The 26,914-nt window shown below is 34.2% G+C and overlaps 1 protein-coding gene and 1 long non-coding RNA gene across 2 annotated transcripts; both read right to left on the reverse strand.

Moving 5' to 3' along the window:
* Window positions 1-2,147: 2,147 nt before the first annotated feature.
* On the reverse strand, window positions 2,148-3,379 carry LOC138336529 (uncharacterized). Its single transcript, XR_011210438.1, has 3 exons — window positions 3,201-3,379; window positions 2,935-3,065; window positions 2,148-2,752 (listed from the first exon to the last, which is right to left on the reverse strand). It is a non-coding gene; the product is annotated as an uncharacterized lncRNA (long non-coding RNA).
* Window positions 3,380-5,622: 2,243 nt separating this feature from the next.
* On the reverse strand, window positions 5,623-13,005 carry LOC138336530 (uncharacterized). The gene is made up of 2 exons (XM_069286042.1): window positions 10,436-13,005; window positions 5,623-8,204 (listed from the first exon to the last, which is right to left on the reverse strand). The coding sequence occupies exons 1-2, from the start codon at window positions 10,866-10,868 to the stop codon at window positions 7,222-7,224; spliced, it is 1,416 nt and encodes a 471-aa protein (XP_069142143.1). The 5' UTR covers window positions 10,869-13,005; the 3' UTR covers window positions 5,623-7,221.
* Between the last annotated feature and the right edge of the window lie 13,909 nt (window positions 13,006-26,914).

Consider the following 26,914-nt stretch of genomic DNA (forward strand, 5'->3'; position numbering starts at 1 on the left):
CTAGGATCAATATCGTGTCCATTGATGTTTCTAAACTTTGATTGGCATCCCTCCTAAGATCTTCCAATATCGAAATCACTGTCATCTTCCAGGCACTGATGATGATTACCGCTAACAATTTTACATTATAACCAAAAGCAAAGGAGAATACAGTCATTACCTTGAGCGCTTAATAAAACCTGAAATTATATATTTAATGGGCATACACAAGTCAATTGCAACATAATTAATATCAAATAAAGTGGAGCTAAATATTTCTACGATTTTTAGATGTGAAGACATTCAGGACGTTTTCAGTTCCTGCACGAAGACCACCAAAGTCATACAAAACCCGTAACAGGTGAAACAAAAACGAAAATTCTGGTAAGGAAAGTTATGATATTATACAAGTGTTTATAACTCACTACAGACATGAATTCAACCCAAATTTAAATACTGCGGGTTGAATATACACACTACATAGTCCATGTCTCAAACGGAAGTAACACGGAAAATATGACTTCCGGGACCACTTCCAACTCAAAATTTCCGCACAAATATTCAAGGAACATCATTATTGATCTTTTACAAGTGTTTATAATTTACTTAATACATGAATTCAAATCAAAATCAAATACCACGGGTTGAATATACACACGACATAGTCTATGTCTCAAACGGAAGTAACGCGGTTAATATGACTTGCGGGACCACTTACAACTAAAAACCACAGAACAAATATTCAAAGGTCATCATTATTGATTTTATACAAGTGTTAATAATTTACTAAATACATGAAATCAACATGAAATCAAACACCACGGTTTGAATACAAAATGTATTTACAAGACATACACCAAGTCTTCAACGGAAGTTACACGGAATATATGACTTCCGGGACCACATCCATTTTACCAATAAAGCACAAATATGTAAAACTCATCGCTATTGATATTATACAAGTGTTCATACTTTACGTAAGACACGAATTCATACCAAAATCAAATATCACGGGTTGAATACCCAAGACAAACACCATATCTGCAACGGAAATAACACTGGAAATATGACTTCCGGGACCACATCCATCTTACAAATGCGGTACAAATATGTAAAGGACATCGCTATTGATCATATACAAGTGTTTATAATTTTCTAAATAAATGAATTCAACCCAAAATCAAATACCACGGGTTAAATAAACACGAGACATAGCCCAAGTCTCAAACGGAAGTAACACGGGAAATATGACTTTCGGGACTAAATCCATCCCACAAATTCAGCACAAATATGTAAAGGTCATCGCTTATTGATACTATAAAATTGTTTATACTTTACTAAAGATATGAATTCAACACAAAATCAAATACCACGGGTTGAATATACAAAAGACATACACTACATTGTATGTCTCAAACAGAAGTAACACGGGAAATATGACTTCCGGGACCACATCCATCGTACAAAATCCAGCACAAATATGTAAAGAGCATCGTTCTTATTATTGTCAAAGTGTTTGTACTTTACTGAAGATTTGAATTAAACACAAAGATCAAAAACCACAAGTTGAATGTGCACAAGACATACACTGTGTCTCAAATGGAAGTACCACGGGCAAAAATGACTTCCGGGACCACTTCCAACTCAAAACGTCCGAACAAATATTCAAAGGACATCATTAATGATTTTATACAAATGTTTATAATTTACTAAATACATCAAGTCAACGTGAAATCAAATACCAGCGGTTGAATATTTACAAGACATACACCAAGTCTCAAACGGAAGTTAAACGGAAAATTTGACTTTCGGGACCACATTCATCTCACAAATCCAGCACAAATATGGGAAGGCCATCGCTATTAATATTATAAAAGTGTTTATACTTTATTGAAGACGTGAATTCAACCTTAAATCAAATACCACGGTTTGAATATACACAGTCTCAAAACGGAAGTAACACGGAAAAATGACTTCCGGGACCACTTCCAGCTCAAAACGTCCGAACCAATTTTCAAAGGCCATCATTAATGATTTTATACAAATGTTTATAATTTACTAAATACATGAAGTCAACATGAAATCAAATACCACCGGTTGAATATTTACAAGACATACACCAAGTCTCAAACGGAAGTTACACGGAAAATATGACTTCCGGGACCACATCCATCTCCCAAATCCAGCATAAATATGTACAAGTCTTCGCTACTGATACTATAAAAGTGTTTATACTTTACTAAAGACATGAATTCAACACAAAAACAAATACCAAATTATTCTAGGGTCTCTGTGGTGCTCTAGAGGGTCATGAAATGGTACAAATACATTAATACGTTACAGCCATCCAAAGGATATATCGGTGTACAGTTTGCCCTCTGGGCAACATCGATATCAAAGGTGTAGTGGATATCACCGAGGTCTAGGGAAGCTGGAACATTAGGAACATTTAATAGCCGGACACCTTTCTCTGTAATAATCTCTGTCTATTTGAGCTAATGAAATGGGGTCAGCAAAGTCTGTAGTGGCGTCCAACGTGTCCGTTTCTGTAATAACTTTCAAGGAAGTATTATGACATTATCAATATCCATGCATGTTTCATAGCAATTTAAGTTAATCAACTTATCATTGTTATACCTTCTGTATGCGATTCCTGAAGAATTCACACTTGTGACAAACATCAGTCTTAAAGGACATAAATTGTATGTGAGGGAGACATTGATGCAATATTCCTCTGAATGTCGTCTCGTAAAGACATCGGTTTCCTGTTTCACTGTTGAAGATAATAAATTTAGCAAAATATTAAAAAGATTGTGTTTTAGCAAAAGGAAACAAAATCACATACAATGGTGTTGAAGATATTAGAATTGATTATTATAAGGTATAAATTGACATTTATTGATTATGGGTTTATTATTACCAAATACCTGATATCAGGTTAAATTGATTACTTACAGACCAACTTGATTGTACCTCTTATGAACAGATATGTAGGTATCACTTCAAGGTAAATGAAATGGCGGAAAGCGGTCTCATCCAAGCTGGGCAACAGGCTGCACGAGGTAATCCCATTCGATTCTGTATACCTAATTAATGAAAACGTTTTGTAGAGTATTTACATAATTCTGCTTTTTTCATTTTTCAAGTGCAGTCATCTATGAATGGTTTTTAAGAGGACTTTGTGTTATGAAGTATAAATTACATAAATCCAATGCACATACCTTGAAATAAATGTACTTCTTGTTGTACATGGTCATGTCTTATAACATTCTTGGGCTTTTCCATGTGTTTCAATGAGTCCTAGGACCAGCGGAGAGCTTTGTGAAATGGGTTCTGATATTCTTTAGATCATTTCCATTGGTGGCCATTGGTTTTTGTGATATGTTACAGCATTCTTGGGGGTTTTCACTTGTTTTTTCCTTGTATCCTAGGATCAATATCGTGTCCATTTGATGTTTCTAAACTTTGATTGGCATCCCTCCTAAGATCTTCCAATATCGAAATCACTGTCATCTTCCAGGCACTGATGATGATTACCGCTAACAAGTTTACATTATAACCAAAAGCAAAGGAGAATACAGTCATTACCTTGAGCGCTTAATAAAACCTGAAATTATATATTTAATGGGCATACACAAGTCAATTGCAACATAATTAATATCAAATAAAGTGGAACTAAATATTTCTACGATTTTTAAATGTGAAGACATTCAGGACGTTTCCAGTTCCTGCACGAAGACCACCAAAGTCATACAAAACCCGTAACAGGTGAAACAAAAACGAAAATTCTGGTAAGGAAAGTTATGATATTATACAAGTGTTTATAACTCACTACAGACATGAATTCAACCCAAATTTAAATACTGCGGGTTGAATATACACACTACATAGTCCATGTCTCAAACGGAAGTAACACGGAAAATATGACTTCCGGGACCACTTCCAACTCAAAATTTCCGCACAAATATTCAAGGAACATCATTATTGATCTTTTACAAGTGTTTATAATTTACTTAATACATGAATTCAAATCAAAATCAAATACCACGGGTTGAATATACACACAACATATTCTATGTCTCAAACGGAAGTAACGCGGTTAATATGACTTGCGGGACCATTTACAACTAAAAAACCACAGAACAAATATTCAAAGGTCATCATTATTGATTTTATACAAGTGTTAATAATTTACTAAATACATGAAATCAACATGAAATCAAACACCACGGGTTGAATACAAAATGTATTTACAAGACATACACCAAGTCTTCAACGGAAGTTACACGGAATATATGACTTCCGGGACCACATCCATTTTACCAATAAAGCACAAATATGTAAAACTCATCGCTATTGATATTATACAAGTGTTCATACTTTACGTAAGACACGAATTCATACCAAAATCAAATACCACGGGTTGAATACCCAAGACAAACACCATATCTGCAACGGAAATAACACTGGAAATATGACTTCCGGGACCACATCCATCTTACAAATGCAGTACAAATATGTAAAGGACATCGCTATTGATCATATACAAGTGTTTATAATTTTCTAAATAAATGAATTCAACCCAAAATCAAATACCACGGGTTAAATAAACACGAGACATAGCCCAAGTCTCAAACGGAAGTAACACGGGAAATATGACTTTCGGGACTACATCCATCCCACAAATTCAGCACAAATATGTAAAGGTCATCGCTTATTGATACTATAAAATTGTTTATACTTTACTAAAGATATGAATTCAACACAAAATCAAATACCACGGGTTGAATATACAAAAGACATACACTACATTGTATGTCTCAAACAGAAGTAACACGGGAAATATGACTTCCGGGACCACATCCATCGTACAAAATCCAGCACAAATATGTAAAGAGCATCGTTCTTATTATTGTCAAAGTGTTTGTACTTTACTGAAGATTTGAATTAAACACAAAGATCAAAAACCACAAGTTGAATATGCACAAGACATACACTGTGTCTCAAATGGAAGTACCACGGGCAAAAATGACTTCCGGGACCACTTCCAACTCAAAACGTCCGAACAAATATTCAAAGGACATCATTATTGATCTTATATAAGTATGTTTATAATTTACTAAATACATAAAATCAACGTGAAATCAAATACCAGCGGTTGAATATTTACAAGACATACACCAAGTCTCAAACGGAAGTTAAACGGAAAAATTTGACTTTCGGGACCACATTCATCTCACAAATCCAGCACAAATATGGGAAGGCCATCGCTATTAATATTATAAAAGTGTTTATACTTTATTGAAGACGTGAATTCAACCTTAAATCAAATACCACGGTTTGAATATACACAGTCTCAAAACGGAAGTAACACGGAAAAATGACTTCCGGGACCACTTCCAGCTCAAAACGTCCGAACCAATTTTCAAAGGCCATCATTAATGATTTTATACAAATGTTTATAATTTACTAAATACATGAAGTCAACATGAAATCAAATACCACCGGTTGAATATTTACAAGACATACACCAAGTCTCAAACGGAAGTTACACGGAAAATATGACTTCCGGTACCACATCCATCTCCCAAATCCATTTATGCATGCATCTACACACTTACAAGTAACAACTCAACAACCATATTGAATGAATAAGGCCACCCTCACAGAGGGTGACAGGGTATTTATTAAATCAACAGCATATGATAATCAATGAAATACATGACAAAATTCATGTGAAATACACATAAAACAATATTTGCTTCAAGAATTAAATAAACCAAAAAGCCAATGTGGGGTTTACAAAGTAAAAACCGCCTACTTATGTGAGATATACAAAATAAAAACCTTTATAGGGTGGGAAAGGGCGGGAATTCAAAATTAAAGTTTAAAAGCCAAATTCAACACAGGTTAAAAATGTTGAGGAGGAAAATTTCAATATGGCTGCCTGACGCTTAGGGTTCTGATGAAATATTTGGGGTCTGGGACCCCTTTCGGACACATTGACCAATCAAATGCCCTTCCTCTATCCCCAAGGGGCATAACTCGTACCGACAAAATGTAAAATCCATACAAGGGGGCATAACTCGTCTATATGCTGAAGAAAAGGACATTATTAACACAAACAAATTCTACAAAAATCTAATAAAATAAAACTTGTATTGGTGTTTCCGATGCATAAATTAAGCTAACTACTTAGCTGCCTTTTATGCATCTACACACTTACAAGTAACAACTCAACAACCATATTGAATGAATAAGGCCACCCTCACAGAGGGTGACAGGGTATTTATTAAATCAACAGCATATGATAATCAATGAAATACATGACAAAATTCATGTGAAATACACATAAAACAATATTTGCTTCAAGAATTAAATAAACCAAAAAGCCAATGTGGGGTTTACAAAGTAAAAACCGCCAAAAAGACATTGAAAATGTCTTCCCCACAGAAGGCAATCAAGAACAATTGAATCCTTTCAACCTTATTGGTAAAATTTAAGCAGATCTAAATAAGGAATAGCACCAGCCCAAGCAAGCACTAGACTGACATAGATCACAAACATTATATATTCTTTGATTCTCATATCATCTATAATCTTAGCGAGATTTTCATTAAACACAGTACATATAACAATGATAAGACATAAAAAATACCATATGTTATAGCTGTTAATAGGACGTTAACTAATAAAAAAAATACCATATGTACAAACATAACAGTAAATAGAAGCAAATTATGGTAGCAATGGCGGTTCACTCAGCAACAGATTATAAGTATACTATAATAATCATGTACAACAAAGCAGAAAAAATAATCTTTAAATAAAGCAACAGATATAATAAAATGATGTGCAGGATGAGTATATAGGAAATGGCAATAGTAGGGAAAAAATCAGCTCGAAACAAGCTATATCATGTATCTCAAACATTGTTGAACGGCCCAAGCAATACAACAAATATCTGATACAAAAGTAATATATTTGTACATTATCACTATGAACAAAAATCATGCTAATTAAAAGAACTCAAAACCCTAAAAGGATTACTCTTTACTCTGTCCTAATTAAATATAACTGTAATTACTCAGGACAATCTGACCAATTGAATGCAGGTATAAACTAGACCTAAAGTAGAAAATCAAACGGTATTTCTCCGTTACATATTTCCGGAAAAATATTGCGTATACTAGCAAACTGGATAAACCCAAACACCAAAGTCGAACGGCCCAAGCAATTCAACTATGATGTTGAGGAACGAATATACTTTTTGAAAGCATTAGAAGACCAGCGACCGCAAGAGCGAATTTGAGAATCTGACATTCCTTGTTGAGACCAGTAAGTGGCTGCCCCAATACGGAAGCTGTGTCCTTTATAGACTGAACTATCAAGACCTGCAAAGCTCAAACAGGAACGCAATATCCTATCAAAATATGAGCGGGGCACCGGTTTCATGTTCAACATTAAAAATACGGGACCTTTACCGTTACCTCTGTATTGAATATAGTCTTCCAGAGCTTTGACAGCTGAATAAGAAGATGGCCCATGGCTAAAGGAGATAGCATGGCGCTTCCTTTGCACGTTGTGTTTAAAGTCTGAAAAAACAACATGCACTGCTGGCTGATCTACTTCGGAAGCAAATGACAAATTCTCAAACTGAATAAGATTGGTACTTGTATTTGTCATCGCTAGCTCACCGACCCGAGCGAAAGCATTAAAGGCAAACAGGAACATTGCACGAAACAGAACAGCTTCAAATACAGTACTGCTCACATGGGACAACGAATTGATAATCTTATCCAAAACCTCTACTGTCACAGGCAATCTCATATCTACTGAAGGATTGACTCTATAGCATCCTGCTACTAGCTTACGAACTAAAAAGGACTGAGTAGGGTCACAGTCATTCTTTAGTTTATGCACAAATGCTACAGCTGACAAATAAGTAGAGATGCTCTTGGGTGAACACTGCTTATGATGCAAATGAGCAATAAACAGTGCAATGTGAGAGGGAGAAACACAAGCACTACTGGCTACAAACCCATGCATCTCCGCAAATTGTTCAAAAAGTTGCCAAGCTCTCTGATAAATATTTCTAGTGGAAGGAGCCAAGGAAGAAGTCAAAAGTTCTTCAACGTTTTGAAGAAGGTGCCTGGGAGGAACACGTCCGGAAGCGGAGCAGGGTCTCTCTGTGCAGTTGGTGCTAGAACACGGAACTTCGTCATCTGCAAGCGAGAAAGAGAGTCTGCAAGCACATTTTTGACACCAGGAATATGCTTGGCCCGAAAGTTAATATTCAGACGCAGGCACTTTAAAACTAGCCAGCGCACCATGAGCAACAAAGTAGTATCTTTACTTGTTTGCTTGTTAATGATTGGGACAAGTGCCTCATTGTCAGTGAAAAACAGAATACTATGGTTCTTGAATAGGGGACCCCACACCTGCAAAGCTAACAAAATAGGATAAAACTCCAAAATAGAGATGTGTAGACTTTGCCAATCTGAAGGAAATGGTCCATTGAACCATTGATCCTTAAAAACCGCCCCATATCCCAGAGTGCTAGCAGCATCCGTATGCAAGTTCAAGGTGTCGTTTGACACAAAGCTATCATGGATAAAGAAATTGCATCCATTGAAATGTTTGAGAAAACTCAACCACATGAGCAGATCCGCTTTCACTTCCTGAGTTAAGCGAATGCGGTAATGGGGTTGTTCAACACCAATAGTCAGATTGATGAGTCTCCTTAAAAATGGTCTACCAGGAGTCACCACTGAACAGGCGAAGTTCAACAAACCTATCAAACTCTGTAACTCACGCAATGAGCATTTTGACCTCCCCAAAAAACTCTGAATCAGGTGCTGACATTTTGACAACTTGTCAGCAGGTAGTCTAGCTTCAAGCTTCACAGAATCAAGGGTTATGCCTAGAAATTCCATTGTCTGTGCAGGAGGAAAAGTTTTGTCTGTAGCAATAGGGATGCCTATTTCCTGACATGTTTGAAGGAAATTGGATAAAGCTTTGTTGGTTGCTTGTGCAGTTTTCTCAATGAATAGAAAGTCATCAAGAACATGAACTACATGAGCACACCCTAGCTTATGAAGGGATATCCACTCAACCGAAGAGCTGAATGTTTCAAAAATTTTGCAAGAGGAAGCACACCCCATTGGCAAACATGTGTCAAAATAAAAGCTCCCATTCCATTTCATTCCCAACAGTTCATGATCATCAGGGTGAATCGGGATTATACGAAAAGCAGATTCGATATCTGTTTTCGCCATGAATGCCCCTGGACCACAAACCTTGATTTTACCAATGGCATCATCTATGGAAGCATACTGAACTCGAGCATGATCCTTTGGAATACCAGAATTAACAGAATGAGAGCTGTTTTGCGGGAAAGATAAATGGTGAATAAGTCGAAATTGTCCAGGAATTTTCTTAGGAACTAAACCTAATGGTGATATCTTCATGTCAGCAAAAGGCTTTATGTCAAAGGGACCTTTTATGCGACCACTATCCGTTTCTTTTTTCAATTTTTTCAATACAATATCAGGATTTTGGATTCCTGAGGTAAGATTAACACAATCCTGAAAACCTCTAGGCCCTTCATAATTTAATCTAAACCCTTGCTGAAAGCCAGTTATCAAATAATCAATAATTGATTTATCATACCCTTGCAGGAAAGCTTTCAATACTTCATGTTTAACTGGGGTAGTGACAGAGGAAATATGGGGGTTTAGTCATTTTTTCTGGGGCTGGGATGGCTTAGCTTTATCATCAAAGTTTGTTTTATGTGGTTGGCTACGCGCCTGAGCCTTGTAGCACTTGACCTTAGGGTGGGAGGAAAGGCCACAGTAGGAACAAATATGTTTGAACCGACAACCATTGCAGGTGGTGCCGCTATTAAACTTATAACATGCACCAACGCTATGACCAGAGAGTGGCTTGCCTTTAGGTTGCATCGATGATCGAGACATTTGGCCTCTTGAGTCATATCGACGACGTGTGAGGGCAATAGCATAGAGCTCATGTTCCAACGAAGCCCAAGACACATCCTCACAACCTTGTTTTAATTTACGAAAATTGGTATCATAAAAATACCAATCCCCGCCTGCATTGGCAATGTTACGGACCACATTTTGGTACGTAGACAACCCTTCCATTTCCTGTGGAAACTTCAATCTGCGAACTGATGCAAATATGTTAAAAGCATCCGTCCATTTCTCGATGGTTAGGAAAGTTTTCTTCACTGTAGGGGTTATCCCTAATAACCCATCCCTCCCCATCTGAAATGTGAAGTCACCTTCCACATGTTCTTGGTGAATTTGACTCAGCTGTATATACTCTCCCGCCCAAATCTTTTCTTTAATCTTGTTATTGACCTTAGAATGTAAAGGACGACATGCTAAGGGAACTGGGGGCTGAATAAGAACACTGCCATTTCCTAAATACCCACCTGACTGTGTACTAGAGGTAGTATTGTGACTACATTGCACTTGGTTAGCTATAGTCTCTAAATGCCCATGATCCCTGTTTGTAGCATCCAAGTGGCCTGTGTCCGGACTGGAGGATGTTGTAGATGGCGGTAAAACTTGAGGCCGAGATGAAATGTCTGCACCAATACCTTGCTGGCGAAGGCTGTCTAAAATTGATTGTCTGACGGAATTAGTAATTGAAGCTGTGATAGCTTCCAATTGCCCCTCTAACAATGGCACTGCATCCTGTGTAGGCAGAGACACCAGTCCTTGTGATGCTGAATTTGAAAGTGGAGTCGAGGCAGCAGGTGTCGGCGGACTAGCCAGAGATAACGACGCACTTGTTGGACGCCGACGTCTAGGACTCGATATCTGAGCCGCAGGTTCACTGGCTTTCCGTTTACTTTTAGGCATTTTGGATACAAAGTTAAGCAGTCAGATGAAACGGAACCTGTAAGAAAAAAGGAGGGATTAGCAAAAATACATAATCCCTGTGTTTTTAAACATAAACTGAACCTTCAATGACTTACCAAATTATATATTTTGAAATAAACATTATTTTCTAGTTATTATGCCATGTCAATGATCGAAAGCTGACACAAGTAGCATGATTATAAGCCATATAATAAAGCAAAAGAACATGACCATGGTAAAAAACCCAAAATAGTCATTAAGGCTAAAACGAGTGTCATTATACATAAATTAAAATAAAACTGATAAACAAATATATAGTTACTAGAGAAAATGTAATGTAAAAACGAAAATAAATATAAACACTATACATCCACACACCAAATGTGAAAATAAAATCTGGAGTGGCAATAAAGTCATGATCAACCCATGAATGTAATTATAAATCTACCAATTTCATATGCCACGGTAGAATGGCCAGGGTCAAACTCAAAATGCTCCGATACAAGTTCAAGATAATTTATAAGTGCCCTCATGATCATAAATAACACCAACACCAGATAACCCTTAAGACTATGCCGGGGGCGAAATTTAAAATATATAAGGCCAGGGTAAAACCCAAATGAAAGCATACAAGCTATATACTATAAATAGCTATATAAAGAAAATGACAAGAGCATGATAAAACATAGCCAAAGGCTAAAATGATCAAGCTTAAGGTAAACCCAAAATAGCCCATACAGGCTAAAGTAAAATGCCAAGATTATGATAAACATAGCCGAAGGCTAAAATGGCCAGGGTTAGTCCTCAAATCGCCCATATACAGGCGAAAAATTAAAAATGCCAAGAATATATATATAAATATATAATAAACAAAGCCAGAGGCTTAAATGGCCAGGGTAATTCCAAACCCAAAATAGCCCATACAGGCTAAAGTAAAATGCCAAGATTATGATAAACATAGCCGAAGGCTAAAATGGCCAGGGTTAGTCCTCAAATCGCCCATATACAGGCGGAAAATTAAAAATGCCAAGAATATATATATAAATATATAATAAACAAAGCCAGAGGCTTAAATGGCCAGGGTAATTCCAAACCCAAAATAGCCCATACAGGCTAAAGTAAAATGCCAAGATTATGATAAACATAGCCGAAGGCTAAAATGGCCAGGGTTAGTCCTCAAATCGCCCATATACAGGCGAAAAATTAAAAATGCCAAGAATATATATATAAATATATAATAAACAAAGCCAGAGGCTTAAATGGCCAGGGTAATTCCAAACCCAAAATAGCCCATACAGGCTAAAGCAAATATCAATATGATAGATATATATATATAGCCACAGGCTAAAATTAGGTTGTTACAGTCATATAAATTATATAATTACCATGTGAAGCTACATAGATATATATATTATATGTATATCATATAATATTAACGCAAGTCCCGAAATAATATATAACTATGCAATGATAATTTAAAATATGACCCGATATATGGTAAAAGGTAAAACGAACTAAGCCTCACTTGCATAAACATAGACTGAGCAGGCTAAGGGATCCCTCTAGATCGGCTTAATCTTATATATTAATTATAAAACTAAACAGAATAATAAAAACACTAGCCAACTCCTGACCTCATTACATGAGTTTACATTAAATACCTGTAACAGATACCAGTATAGCACACAAAAGACAAACACAAGATTAAAGATCCAACAAATGGCCCAGGCAGAAACCTGAAGATATTAATTTGAATCTACATTTTCATCTAAAACAATCCTGTTTATTTATAATTAACAGCTATATGTGCTTATACCGTATACGTAAATTTAACTAATGTTTTAATTAGATAAATCAAGCAGGTATCATATATATATATTTATCCTTAGATATACCTTAGAAGTGTGTGCATTGGTACTGTATACTGTATGTGTAAAAAATAAATAAAAATTAACTTAGTACACATATATTGTACTGACCTAAGGCCTGTAATGATCTATATAGGCCCAACTCCTGAGGGTGAAGTACTACCAGTGCAAATGAAATAACTGAATGTGGAGGCTTCATTCAAGTCATAGAAAATATAAACATCGAAAACCGTGCACCGAATCAAGCCACCTAAACCTTATAGAACTATCCTGTGTATTAAAAACTGATGTGAAATTAAACACGTATAATCAAGGGATGTGACAATGTATTTCATCAATTAAAATTTGAAGACTTACTTCTGTATATGATTTTCACCCTTTCTATGACGGATTGTTGTCGTAGATCTACCTGCCACCAGACCTCCTTATGGCCCCGTCTGTATGTGCACAGCAGTCAGAGGCTATTCTCTGTGAGGTACATCCGTCAACGGCTTTAGAACTGACCCATTTGTTGATTATCGTATAAGTAGAACTTTGATTTGTTACAACATTACCAGTTGCAAGGTTAACTGTAAACAGAACAAGTAATTTATAACTATTCAAATTACGATTAACATTCGATTTATATGATTTCTGGTTGTATTTTTTATAAGAAATGTAACTATATGAATTATTTACATTTTTGTAGCCAACTAATGTTGATATGCGTCGACAATGGGAAATCTGACTGCCAAAATGATTTTGATAGGGAAATACTGTGTTTCTCCGATGCGCATTAAGATGATTTATTAATCCACTAAAGCTACTCAAGAAAATGCTTAGTTAACAGACGATACCATTAATTGAATATAGGTTAATTTATCCTCGGCACCAAACCCATGAGATTCTAGGATGAAATTATCTTAAGCAGGCCATGTCTACATTCACATACAGCACTGAACATCAATCTCAAGTTTTCAACAAAATAATTTAGTATTTAATGCTAAGTTAAAACATTTTCACTAGGTCACCGTGACCTACTTCTTCAGCTATTCATCTGTTTTCTGAACTGAAATAAAACAAAAACTGAGAAAAAATAATTTCCACTGTAATATTTAATTTGGACTTAAACAATAAAAAAGCATCAAGCTTCATAATTTGACCTTTGACTTCTGAAATTACCTTTGGGGACAGGTTTTAATTCGACTACAACAGGTTTAGCAATTTAATTCAGTAAGACATTGTTGTGAGTGTGACATAGAAAACCTCAAAGATTTATAGGAGTAGTTTGCATAACTTCAACAACCCTACTGATCTTCAGAGGCTTTGATTTGATAACACCCTTTTTTAATTTTCTCAAAGAAATGTATGTATCTCTGGTATTGTGAATACATCAGGCAAATACGTTAAAAGTTATATCGTTTGCATCCATTCGCTCTTGATAACTGGTTATCACTTTGTGTATACGCCATCAAACTGAAAGTGTCGACATATTTTGCCAATCGTCCCACCAGTAAGAAATCACACTGGCATAATAAATCAAGTTTTAATCGAAACGTAAAAGTGTACATATTGTAAGATATGAAGCTTAAATTTAGCTCCATTTGTTTTCAGATCTCTTGCTGAGTTGCTATTTCAAATTTCAAGATTAAGGACTGGAATTTGTAAACATCAAGTCTCGATTGGGCTATTGCAATTTTAGTATTTTACTCCGTGACTTAATTTTCTTCATACACTACAGTAACTGTTAGTTAAGTTTCTTTATACAAATATTCCATGTATAATCTTTGCTAAGAAACAGGGCTTAGTAATTATAATATAAATATACAATAAATACAATTACCAGGTCATAGATAATAGGTCACCTTTTCAAACATGAATTAAATTGATCCTGAAGTAATTTAATGCCTCCATATAAAACCCCATTCACACAAATGATGATTTTCTGTCAGCTCAAACTTACCACCTAATGCAACCATGTATTTTAAATACTCTTCTTCTTTGGAAAGCGAAAGAGCTTGTCTTAAAAAAAAAGTTTAACTTATTTTATTTCTGTGATTGTTATAGCAGCCATAAGCAGATCAATGTACCACACTGAATTTCTCATGATTGCCTGTAATTATTTCATGTGAAACACAGGACAAAACACAGGATAACTGTAAGTTAAGGTGTTTAGCTCTATTGGTGTCTGTCTCATTAACAGCGGCGAGCCAGTCGGTGAACCAGTGACGCATGCTGGCTGACAGCCTCGTTATCGCAATACAGTTTTGCATATCGGTCAACTGTCTAGATGGCCCTATGTCTAGCCTGGTATCTCGGTGTGTAATTGCCATCCCCATGGAGTGGGGTATTTCGGTGAAATATAGGGGGCCTAATCTATAGACACTTTTCGTGTCACATTTCGTTATCATCTCTAAGCATCTAGTTATCAAATCAAATTTAGGAGGTGTACCATTTTGGGTATTCGAACCTGCTGAAATACAGGGCTCGACTGGGGATGCCTCAAAACACTAAATTGATAAGTATATGCACTGCTGAAATGGTACGAGAATACTTGTATACCTAATACATTGTTCTTGTGTCACTGGAATAAAGATGTCTTTTCCACAGTTAAATGAATTAATTAATTATGTGACTTAAATCAACTATAGATGTTTTAACTTTTCATAACTGAATTTAAACATTTGATTATCATGTCTAAGCATATATTTATCAAATCAAATTTAGGAAATGTACCATTTTCGTACTCGAACCTGTTGAAATACAGGGCTGGACCGGGGATGTCTCAAAACTATATATTTATAAATATATGCACTTCTGAAAAGTAAAAAATGGTAAAAGAGTACTTATATACCTTATACATTGTTCTTTGGTCACTTGAATAAAGACATCTTTACCATGGTTAAATTGTGTTTGGCAATAAATTTACCTACCCCTGCAATACTTACGTAGACATTCCATTGTGACAGCGCCTCCTCTATCACAACAAGATATCGATTTATAAATAAAAACAAAACAAAACATTTTAACTTACCTGCTGAGTTGACCAGTGTAGATATCGACAGAACTGACCAGATGACAATAGTATACTTGTTAAAATTCATGTCTTATAGGCAGCGGGAATCTTGATCAATTTTGTAGTTTTAGTTCTCCAACTAGGAAGTTCATAAGGTGAAGTACCCGGCTAACATAGGTATTCACGCATATATACTACAGACATTTCATTGTGACAATAACATTTAGAAGCTAATATAATTGCTTATTCATAATATATGTAACCATAATCATGCCGACTTGTTGCATGTCTTTTACATATATCTAAATGCGATCAATGTCTTTAATATTCCTAACATTAACAAACCTTTATATCTGAAAAAAATATATGATATGTGGGTATTCGTATTGTAACAATTTGTGTATTGTTAATTGGTTAGACTGACAAGGTATACGTCATGTTGTCACCGTTTCTTTGTTATAGTATTAAATGTAGTAAGCTGTCAATGCTTGTTCATTTGTATCCCTTGTGATATTCTATTGTGTCTATTACGCAGGTAGGATTGAGTTAATCCGAATATTGATCATTTAAGGATTTGTTTGTATATTGGTCACTTTATATAACCCGGTTATCATTATACACACTATATTCTGACGAGGATCAGGCGGTTCGTCTTTTATAATGCGTAGCAGTTCTAGAATAGCAAATTTCCAAAACTCAATGTCGATAATGAAATAACATACCAGCTTCGATACTGTAGAGCTTATAACCATTGCAATGTATAATAAGAATACTCAGTAAAATATTCTTGTTTTCTTTTTCTGGTACATAAATATTATGTTCAAATCTTAAACGTACAACTTGATACCGGTCAGTTCTTCAAAATAGGCCTATCGGGGGATTATATTTCCTGATAGAACATATAAACTGCCCGGATGCATTTAGATCACCATCATTGTGACCGTTTATTGATGAAGATAATATAGAAAAAATAATATTGTCTCTACGCAAAACAATATTAATGTCAAGTCCTTATATATTTTGGAGTAATAGATGTGATATTAAAAACATGATAAGAAATCATGTGTAAAGTCAATGCTAAAGACTGATTTAGCAAAAAAAAATCACAAATAGAACATTAAATAAACAAGCATGATATAACGTTATATAAAACACGCAAATATTTATGTTTGTGAAACAGGTACATAATGTATGTATGATTTATTACTTTGTTATAATGAAAAATAAATACCTTTTTTATTTTTTTTTTAGTTTTTATTTCATTTCAGAAGAAATCGTACAACATGTATGTAAGTGGTGTATAAATACAAATTTTGTATAATCATCATATTTTCATCAATTTGTCACAAGTAATTCCCGTCAAAGATTATTAAACGTATTGTAATAAAGTTGAAGTATTTGAATAGATATAAATTAAAATATTGTATCATTGCAATATCATGACATTAAAAATGTGATTTTGGATATTAAATCAAAGATTTTGAAGGGACATAACTCAGACAAAATGTGAATGAACTATGTAATGAATGAAGCCCTATTTTTACAACATATGAATAATACATAATGTAATTTGGTTTTTATAGCAGTTTTTTAAGAATTGGTCAATGAACATAATAAAGCAAATCGAAAGAAAATGTTGATTTGATGAATAGTGTATTGTTACTTACAAAGGTGCATAGCTCTTTAAACCGGAAGAAGATAACTCTCATTACCGGAAATCGTAACGGAAGCAACATACACGTGGTGTTTTGTTGGAGGAGTGCTAGTGAGGAAAGACACTCCGGTACCAGTGTGAAGTATTTGTATTTATGTGGAGTAAACAATGGTTTAAACAGATAGCTATTTCAGGTGAGTGTTATTTACGTCTGTATAATTGGTGTATTTTACTTAATTTTTTATCAATTTGCCAAAAAAATGATTTTCAATATATTAAGACACGTGTAGTTCTGTTAATTTTTTTTAGATGAATTGTACTGTAAAGGACCGGAAAGTTATCAAGGACAGTACAAATTATGATTAAGGATTAGGAAGATATAAGTGTGAATCTTTATCATGTCATTTTACTGAAAACCAACTGAATTTACTATGTTTCTCAGAACATCAAAGTCAAGATTTATTTCGAGGATTTCATAAGCTGATTTTATGAATATTTGGAGAGGTGAATTGTTGTACTTTTTAGTTCTCATGAATAAGTGTAATTCTCGTCTGAGTGAATATTCTAGGTTTATTTGCTTTTTGTTTACAATTGCTTGTGCAGTAGTTTTGTAAATGGCCTAGCCTATATAAGTAAGCAGAAAATTAACTCCTTGATATTTTTCATAATCAATTTTATAACCTAACACCATATTTTCCAATATCACCATTTTTTTGCAATTACTTTGTTTACTGAACATATCGCTGACATGTGCAATAAATGATTTGACATATTTACACTCTACAAAGAAGTGTTTGAAATTTTCTTTAACTCCGCATGTATTACATAGTTGACTATCTTTTATTTTCCATTTATAAAGTAGGTAATTATTTCCAAGAACTCTGTTAATCAGTTTCCATTTACATATTTTCATTCTATTGTCTTCAAAATTTTTAAAAGTGAACTGAAGGGATTTTCTTAATTTGTGTTCTATCTCAGATTTTTTAAAAATGTATAAATGTGTTTTCCCATAATATATATGCAATCGGCCTAACTGATATTTTCCCAATCAGGATGTTGTATATGATTTTATTTGTATAATATATATATATATATATATGGTGATGAAAAAAAAAGAAAATAAACATACAAATGCCTGAATGACTACAATAGAAATGTTAAATTGGCAAGGTTAGAATTGATATACATATTGATTTGATATTGGTTGACCTAATATTTTACATAACGGATTACTACATATATGCAGGGTGAGAAAAGAAAAAAATAAGTTCGTTTTTAATGTGTCCATCAATGATATAGAAAACAAACACAAACTTTAAGTTTTCCAAATTAACATTTAATTTTGACATCATTAACTTTATATCAATAAACGGGGTTTCAAAATAAAGCCTAAACGCACAGAGACAAGTATACTTCAAAATTGTAGAACTGAAATTGCAGATTATTTGTCCGTAAGTTATCTACACCAAAATGAATTTAAAAATACCTCCAATTCCGCATGAAAGTGTCTTCATATAAATTGAACTACAATATAACTGAGAGGCCATTAGTTCTTAATAAACCCAATGCATAAATTTACACTGATACACAACAGGTGATATTTATTACAAATGGCACTTACGTATTGTAAAATGAGAAAGTTCTTATTTATGATATATATGTAATAGACAGTGTATGTGATAACTTACAAATATGTGCAGATATTTTCAGTCATGAAGGAAATTATGTTTTCCAATCACTTTCTAAATTCTAAACATTAAGAAAATAGTTCGACTGGACGACCCTACAATTCAAATCCAGCAGAACAAAAATACCGATGTAACTTAGGTTATGTATACAAAAATTGAGCCATTGGGGAAGTGATGCATATGTCTTCACAAGAAACGTCCTATTAATATGACAATATCTGAAATGAGATGACGTCATAATGACGTCGTTGTTCTCTAACAGAATCAAAACACCCGCCATATTCTATGAAAAATGTTGATACGTTCATAGTATTCTCTCACGTGTTTAACCCTACTATCTTTGCTTCATATTAATGTTTTTTTTCCAGATATATCTGAACTTTTAGCATGGTCCATTTATCAGAGGAATGAAGGCAGTTGACTTCTTGTTTCTGTCTGAACAAAATACTGTATATTGTTTGCACAATCTCAAAGAACTTTTCGGCTGCTTTGATCCATCAGTTTATGACCATTTGACATGCAGGGTAATCTCTTATATTTACAATTTCACAACATCCCCAATATGTTACCTTACCAAGCGCAATTTGCATTCATATAGTCCATTTATAAGCTTCGAGTGCTGATTTTGACGTCATTATCTTTGTGATGCCGCAACTATTGTGCCAGCGACCACGGAAAACGGTTGTTCAAATGGCTGATCCATCCATGATGATAACGAATGATTAATTCATTATAGATGCAAAATTTCTAGCGATTTCATCATAAAAATGTTCCCAAATAGCAAATATAAGCATTGGACGTCTTTCATTTAGCTTACACAGTCAATATGAAAGCCAACTTGACAATATCATATTTGGAGATGAAATCATATGTACAATTAGAGAAAAACATGTTAGTAAAACATATGTAAATTAATATGAATATTCAGTTTGAAACAAATGACATTTATATTACACTTCCCTCCACATGCACATGTTGTTTCATTTATTCTTGGATACTGTCATAGATGTTTTTGACGTTGTCTACTTTAGTCACATCTAATTCGTCGTAGTTACAGCTTTCAGAACCGTTACCTAAATAAGAAACAAAATTACATTTAAACATGATATAATCTGAAAAATGTATACTCGTTAGATTGGAAAGTTAAAATAATACACATTATGTATTATCATAGTTAATTTACTATGTTTATATTCATTATGCTTCTTAGAGATATGTGTAGTAATTCTTGGAAGAAATTATTTCATAAAAACATAATGTACATAAAATAAAATGTACAGAACGAATTTTATTTGTAACAAAAATACGCACGAAATAGTATTGTCAAATAGTATTATCAGCATTTTGTGCAACGAATTTATATAACGATTTTTCATAACGCGAATTAATTCAAATTTCATAAAAAAGGTGTGTTCCTTTGTTTATTGAATATCCGCGAAAACCGCTCGCTGTTTGAATCAAAATGAATAATGTGTAACAAAATTAAAACGATGTTTATTTCCAATGTGATTTTCATTCGCACTAACTTTACAGCGAACGTATAATTAAGGTCATAAACAAGTCTCCTGGAGTTCGTTACATTTCATAAGCGCGTTTAGATGTATGTAAGAGACTTACGACTTTGCTGCATTCCAAACGTTTCTGGTGGATCATTAGGCGATTTTATCTTCTTTCTAAATGATGATATTTTTTACAAAACAAAATAAAACATGAAGTAGATTGTTAACATGCACACATTTCTTTTTTATTTATGTGTATCATATTCTGTTGTAATTGGATAATTTTAACGAGACAAAGGTTTTATTCAACATATATGTAATATATGACCTTATGGCATGTGATATACCTTACATATATGCTATTACTTTAAGAGATTATTTAAGCATATTTATTCTCAATGGATATGTTACTTTAAAATGTGTTTACTTACGCCTGTCGTAGGAAAAGCACAATCAAGCAGATATTGAAACAAACAGAAATTCCCAGGAAAGCTCCCAGAATAGCGAAACCTATATAAAATCCGGTGTACTGAAGAATAGAACAAAACCACATTTTTCAATTTTCCGTTTTTCATCAGGTTTTCGGTCAACTCCCATTTCCGAGTTCCGTTAGTTTTTAAGTAAAACGGAACTCGGAACCAGTTCTTAATACATTATAATGTACAATACCAAGGCTAGTTAGATAAGTTTTTCAAGCTGTTTTTTATTGCAAGCACAGCAGTTTATATTGTAAGCTCTTGTGTCCTCTGTATAAAATGAAATATTTGTGCATTTTCCGTGGTTTGTCGCTTTTAATGTTTTCTGTTGGTAGAAATATTGTTTTATTTGTGTTTAGTCACGAAATTGCGATTTCAATAATAAATAAAACGGCTTTCGTTGTTTTATAATTTCATGGTTCCACATCAGCCACAAAATCAAGGAATGTTTCTACACAAGCGTAGTTTAGGCTGTCTTACATATATACGTAGTACATATCCAATTTACATCACAATAATTAATTGTTATTTGTAATAGACATAATTCTTTGTCTAATTATCAGGAATAATATATGTATATTCATATATACACAATAAAAAAATGTGTATGTATCCTCGTTTCTTCTTTGCCTTGTTTACTAATAGTAATGCTTTTACTAGATTAACCAACTTTTGTATGTGTTCAATTTAATTATCCAGTTACTCCGACTTCCCTTCATCTTTACCCTGGTTGTTACTTTATCAAACAAACCAAACCAAACCAATTAGTAAATGAAATATATGTTTATTGTGTCTGTTCTCGTTGTTTTGTACAATGCCGTATTTTTCATTATAATGATCTAGGCATATATATGTTTTGTTTTAAAATAAATCGCTTTTTATATAAAAACTCTACTGATGTAGTAAACAAAATTCACCAATAAAGATGTAAATAAACTGGTTTCTAGATACATCTGTAAACATTGTTATATGCCTGTTTTCTTAATGTTATATCAGTAATGATGATCCTAGTATGTGTATACAGGATATTGAATATCCGAGTTTCTATTATAATTTGATAAACTTGACTCACTATTTACCTCTCCTGTATTGATAAACACATTACAAAGAATATTTCATTTGATATCATTTTCCAGAAATCTATGATACTTTTGAAAAAAACTTATTACGAAAAACATGTTGACTTTATGGTAAAAACTGTATTAATTTATCTAACCGGTAATTAGAACATAACTGGTGACTTTATCTTCGCAGGTCAATCTTTATTGGAATCGCCAATATTCTTGATGTGACATCTACCGTTTAGCCGGTTATTTTGGCGGGACTAAAATTTTCGCGATTTGATAAAAAAATGGATTTTAAAGGTAGATATTATACAACCATTTCTGATGATTATGAGGATCAAAGATATTTTCGCGATCTTAGCAATGTGCTGCGAAATCGCTAAAATTTCTCTGCGAAAATAACCGACAATACGGTATTACTGCGTAAATTTTGTTTATAATCTCGAGAGGAAATAAATCTTTTTAACTCTTCGAAATGTTGTCAATATTAATCAAAAACATTCAAAATAAAAAACAATGAATACTAATAAACGTTTATGACATTAACATTTATTTGTTATTTAGATATCAATATTATCTTCATTGATGTTATAATTGAAAAACATTCCATATTGATCGTCTTAACCTTTTGCACCAAAACAAAGAATCGTGGATTTCTAAATACAATGTACTAACATTATAATGCTATATCTTCACCCTGTCCAAAAGTACTTTTCTTTTGTAATTCATACAATTGTAAATAAATGAACATAATCATGTAATGTCATTTTTTTATATATAATAGTGTAAATTACGTTATTTTCATGTTTAGATATTCTATTTGCAATTTCATTTAGTTATATTTACATATGCCCCTTTATATAGGGATCAACCAACTAAATAAAAAAAAGAGACCTTCGAAATGGCCCCTGTGTATACAAGATTGAGCCCAGGATAGAATTGTAACCCGGCCGCTGATTGGCTGGCTAATTATGAATTTCAAAAGTAAAAATGTTTTCTGACAGGTAATTATTCCTAGATAACCATGATATGAATTTGGAAATTCATATTAAGATTTAGGTTCAAAATATCAACTTTGATAATGAATAGGTAAAAGCATTAGAATTTCAGGATTTTTTAGTGCAAAATGCGCCTGATTTCAATAAAGCTACCCTGGTTGGAGTTTGAGCAGAAGGACCCAAACTTTTTTTTCTATTTAGTGTTATATGAGAACCTAGACTTTAATTATAGAACACAACAGCTAACTAATATTTCTTTGTTTTAATAATACAGTACAAAACTTGAACAAAGTTTAACACTGTGGTCTATGTAAAATCATTTAGTTGGTTGCTCTCTATAGCGAACGCAACCGGAAGTATAAGAGTCAGTCACTGGAGCCGAGTGAGTCCATAGATACAAAGGTAAGTCGCCAAGTTTTTAGAATAATACGTGTCACTGTGACTATGCATGCAGTTTATTTAGAATTGGCCAGTAAGTTAATGGTACATATAACGTAGATTCCGGTAATTAGCACGGCTATAAACGTGTGACATGTGCGTTTAACATCAGATGGGTACGATCACATGGGTGCGCGGTGCATGGTGTCCTCAGTTGTCAGAATTTAGTTCACAGAACTGTATGCATGTTCCGGTTTAGGTGAACCAGGAATTAGCGGTCAAATCAAGGGGGGGGGGGGGGGGGGGGGGGGGGGGGGTCAGTCGTCTCTGCCATATTGGAGTGCCGAAAGCCATAAAGGTATAAAACATACGTTACAGCTTATACATTTGAAATTGGTAACATTAAGGGGAGACAATTACATTGTATTACATAATGTCTAGTTTGGGTGTGGTATTTATACCTGCCAGGTATAATTGGTGGGAGGGGGGGGGGGGGCGGTTGGGGGGATGTGTTCATCTCAGGTAAGCCAATTTAACTAATTGTACTGGTTAATTGTAATATTAGGGCTAATAAGTTTATTAAAAGTATGCATTTTATGTTATAATGATAAAAATATCATTTTGTGAATATTTTTTCTGTTAATGAAACATATTAATGGTGTTTCAGGGTCATTCAAGATTTCCGGAAATATACGTTGGTTGCACAGATTCCAGTCACGGACAAAGACATGCATCTTTTGTGCTCATTACAGGTTTGATCTTTGTTTAATTTGTTTATTTTAAACAGAAAGGGCTCTAGAACCATGTTCCTGGTAAATTTAAAATATGTAAAAGGTTTGGTATATCTGGTTTTCTTCCAAAATCTTGACATTTTCTATATTATAGGGGTACCTGATTATGTAATGGATTATCTCCCCTTGGCTGGGGACTTTTCCTATTTTTTCATTATATTCAGAAAGGTTAATGATGTAACCAATAATTAACTTAAACAACATTAATACTATTTCAATATTTAATACATAATTTGCAATTAATCAACACAGTGTGTAAGTTCAATATTTCATGTTTTCAGAATTACTCCGCGGGTGACTGTCCGAAGGTGAAGCCCTGTCCTGGACAAACCACTTGACCGATTAAGTTCATATTACAGATTTGACATACAGCCGACATACACTTTACATCATAGGTGAGTATTGGAATTTTAATTTCTGCTATAGGGATCAACCAACTAAATAAAAAAAAGACCTTCGAAATGGCCCCTGTGTATACAAGATTGAGCCCAGGATAGAATTTTAACCCGGCCGCTGATTGGCTGGCTAATTATGAATTTCAAAAGTAAAAATGTTTTCTGACAGGTAATTATTCCTAGATAACCATGATATGAATTTGGAAATTCATATTAAGATTTAGGTTCAAAATATCAACTTTGATAATGAATAGGTAAAAGCATTAGAATTTCAGGATTTTTTAGTGCAAAATGCGCCTGATTTCAATAAAGCTACCCTGGTTGGAGTTTGAGCAGAAGGACCCAAACTTTTTTTTCCATTTAGTGTTATATGAGAACCTAGACTTTAATTATAGAACACAACAGCTAACTAATATTTCTTTGTTTTAATAATACAGTACAAAACTTGAACAAAGTTTAACACTGTGGTCTATGTAAAATCATTTAGTTGGTTGCTCTCTATTAGTAGCCGGCGGTGAAAATCACTGCAGTTTAGGGTCAGTGTCCTTGCCAATTTCTTTTGGAGGTTTATTCATCACACAAGTATTTCATGTATTTGAAAAGTTTCATCAACCTATTATTTTGGGTATGGATTTTCCTTGAGAAAAATCAAGCTGTTTTTAATGCATCAACTAGAACACTTCAGCTTCAAGAACCAACATCAAACACTGTGTTCTCAATAGACACAAACTTAGGTATAGCTAGAACTTCCACTAGTATTCACTGTACCATCAATGTGCATATCAAATATACAGGTAGACGTTTCGACACTCCCGGTAGGATCTAATGTGTTACTTGAACCTTTACCAGATTTACCTAAGTTAGGTATCGCAGGTGCTAAGTGTGTTTCTGTAGTACAATCTGGTAAGAAAACTGTATTACAGGTTATGAACCCAACAGAGAAAGATGTAGTTATTTCGAGAAACAAGGCTGTAGCTTCAGTATCTATTATTGACAATGAAACAGTTACCCCCTTAGAGTCTTCAGTAGGTAATGGTCAGAGTAAACAAAGCCACACTACTCTATCTCAATCTACTTCTGAATCACAGGAACTCTCATTTGACCTTGAAAATTCGGATCTTTCTGAACAACAAAAAAATGTTTCTCCTGACATTTCTCAACAGTAATAGATCTGTCTTTGCTACCAACTTATCAGAACTTGGGTAAAACTAACTATGATTTTCACACGATAGAAACAGGGGAGGCTACTCCTATTCGTCAAAGATTTTATAGACAAACTCCAGAAGTGAAAGCAGAAACTGAACGTCAAATAAGAGAAATGTTAGAGAATGACATTATTTCAGAATCAACATCAATGTGGCAATCGCCAGTTGTTATGGTGAAAAAGAAAAATGGTCAGTTACGCTTTGCTGTTGATTACAGGAAATTAAATGCTGTAACTAAACAATTCACTTTCCCTCTCCCTCGCCTTGAAGATGTATTGGATGCCATAGGAGAAACTAAGGCTCAATTCTTTTCTAGCCTTGATCTAGCTTCTGGGTTTTGGCAAATCCCAATGAACCCCAAAACGGCTCATAAGTCTGCATTTGTTACACCAACTGGTGTGTACCAGTGGAAAAGAATGCCTTTCGGACTTGTGAATAGCCCAGCTAGCTTACAATCATTGATGACAAAGGTTTTGAGAGATTTAAACTGGAAAACTTGTTTAGTCTATGTATATGACATCTTAGTTTTCTCTCGTTCCTTTGAAGCACATATTCAACATCTTCAACAAGTCTTCGATCGTCTTAAGTCTGCTAACCTGACTTTAAAAGGTAGCAAATGTTCGTTTGCAAAACCTCGTGTTTGTTACCTCGGACACATTATATCAAAGGAAGGTGTTGAGGTAGATACCTCAAAAACAGATGCTGCTAAGTCATTTCCAACTCCCAAAAACCCTAAACAGGTGAGATCATTTCTAGGACTCTGTAATTATTACAGAAAGTTTTTCAAAGGATACAGTAAGATAGCAGCACCCCTACATGCCCTCACTAAATTGGACAGAAAGTTTGAATGGACCACTGACTGTCAGAATGCTTTTGACTCTCTTAAAACTGCTCTCACATCTTCTCCTATTCTGGCTTATCCGGACCACTCAAAGCCTTTTATCCTTACTACGGATGCTTTCGGGTGAGTCTATTGGTTATGTGTTGGGACAACTTGATGATCAGAACAGAGAAAGGGTCATTGCCTATGGTGGA

The sequence above is a fragment of the Argopecten irradians genome, chromosome 12, assembly GCF_041381155.1.
Source record: "Argopecten irradians isolate NY chromosome 12, Ai_NY, whole genome shotgun sequence".
Taxonomy (NCBI): domain Eukaryota; kingdom Metazoa; phylum Mollusca; class Bivalvia; order Pectinida; family Pectinidae; genus Argopecten; species Argopecten irradians.

Coding starts and splice junctions, on each gene's coding strand:
- LOC138336530 (XM_069286042.1), bottom strand. CDS start 10,868: ATGCCTAAAAGTAAACGGAAAGCCAGTGAACCTGCGGCTCAGATATCG. Junction 8,205..10,435: donor TACCTCTAGTACACAGTCAG/GTGGGTATTTAG, acceptor TCTCGCTTGCAG/ATGACGAAGTTCCGTGTTCT.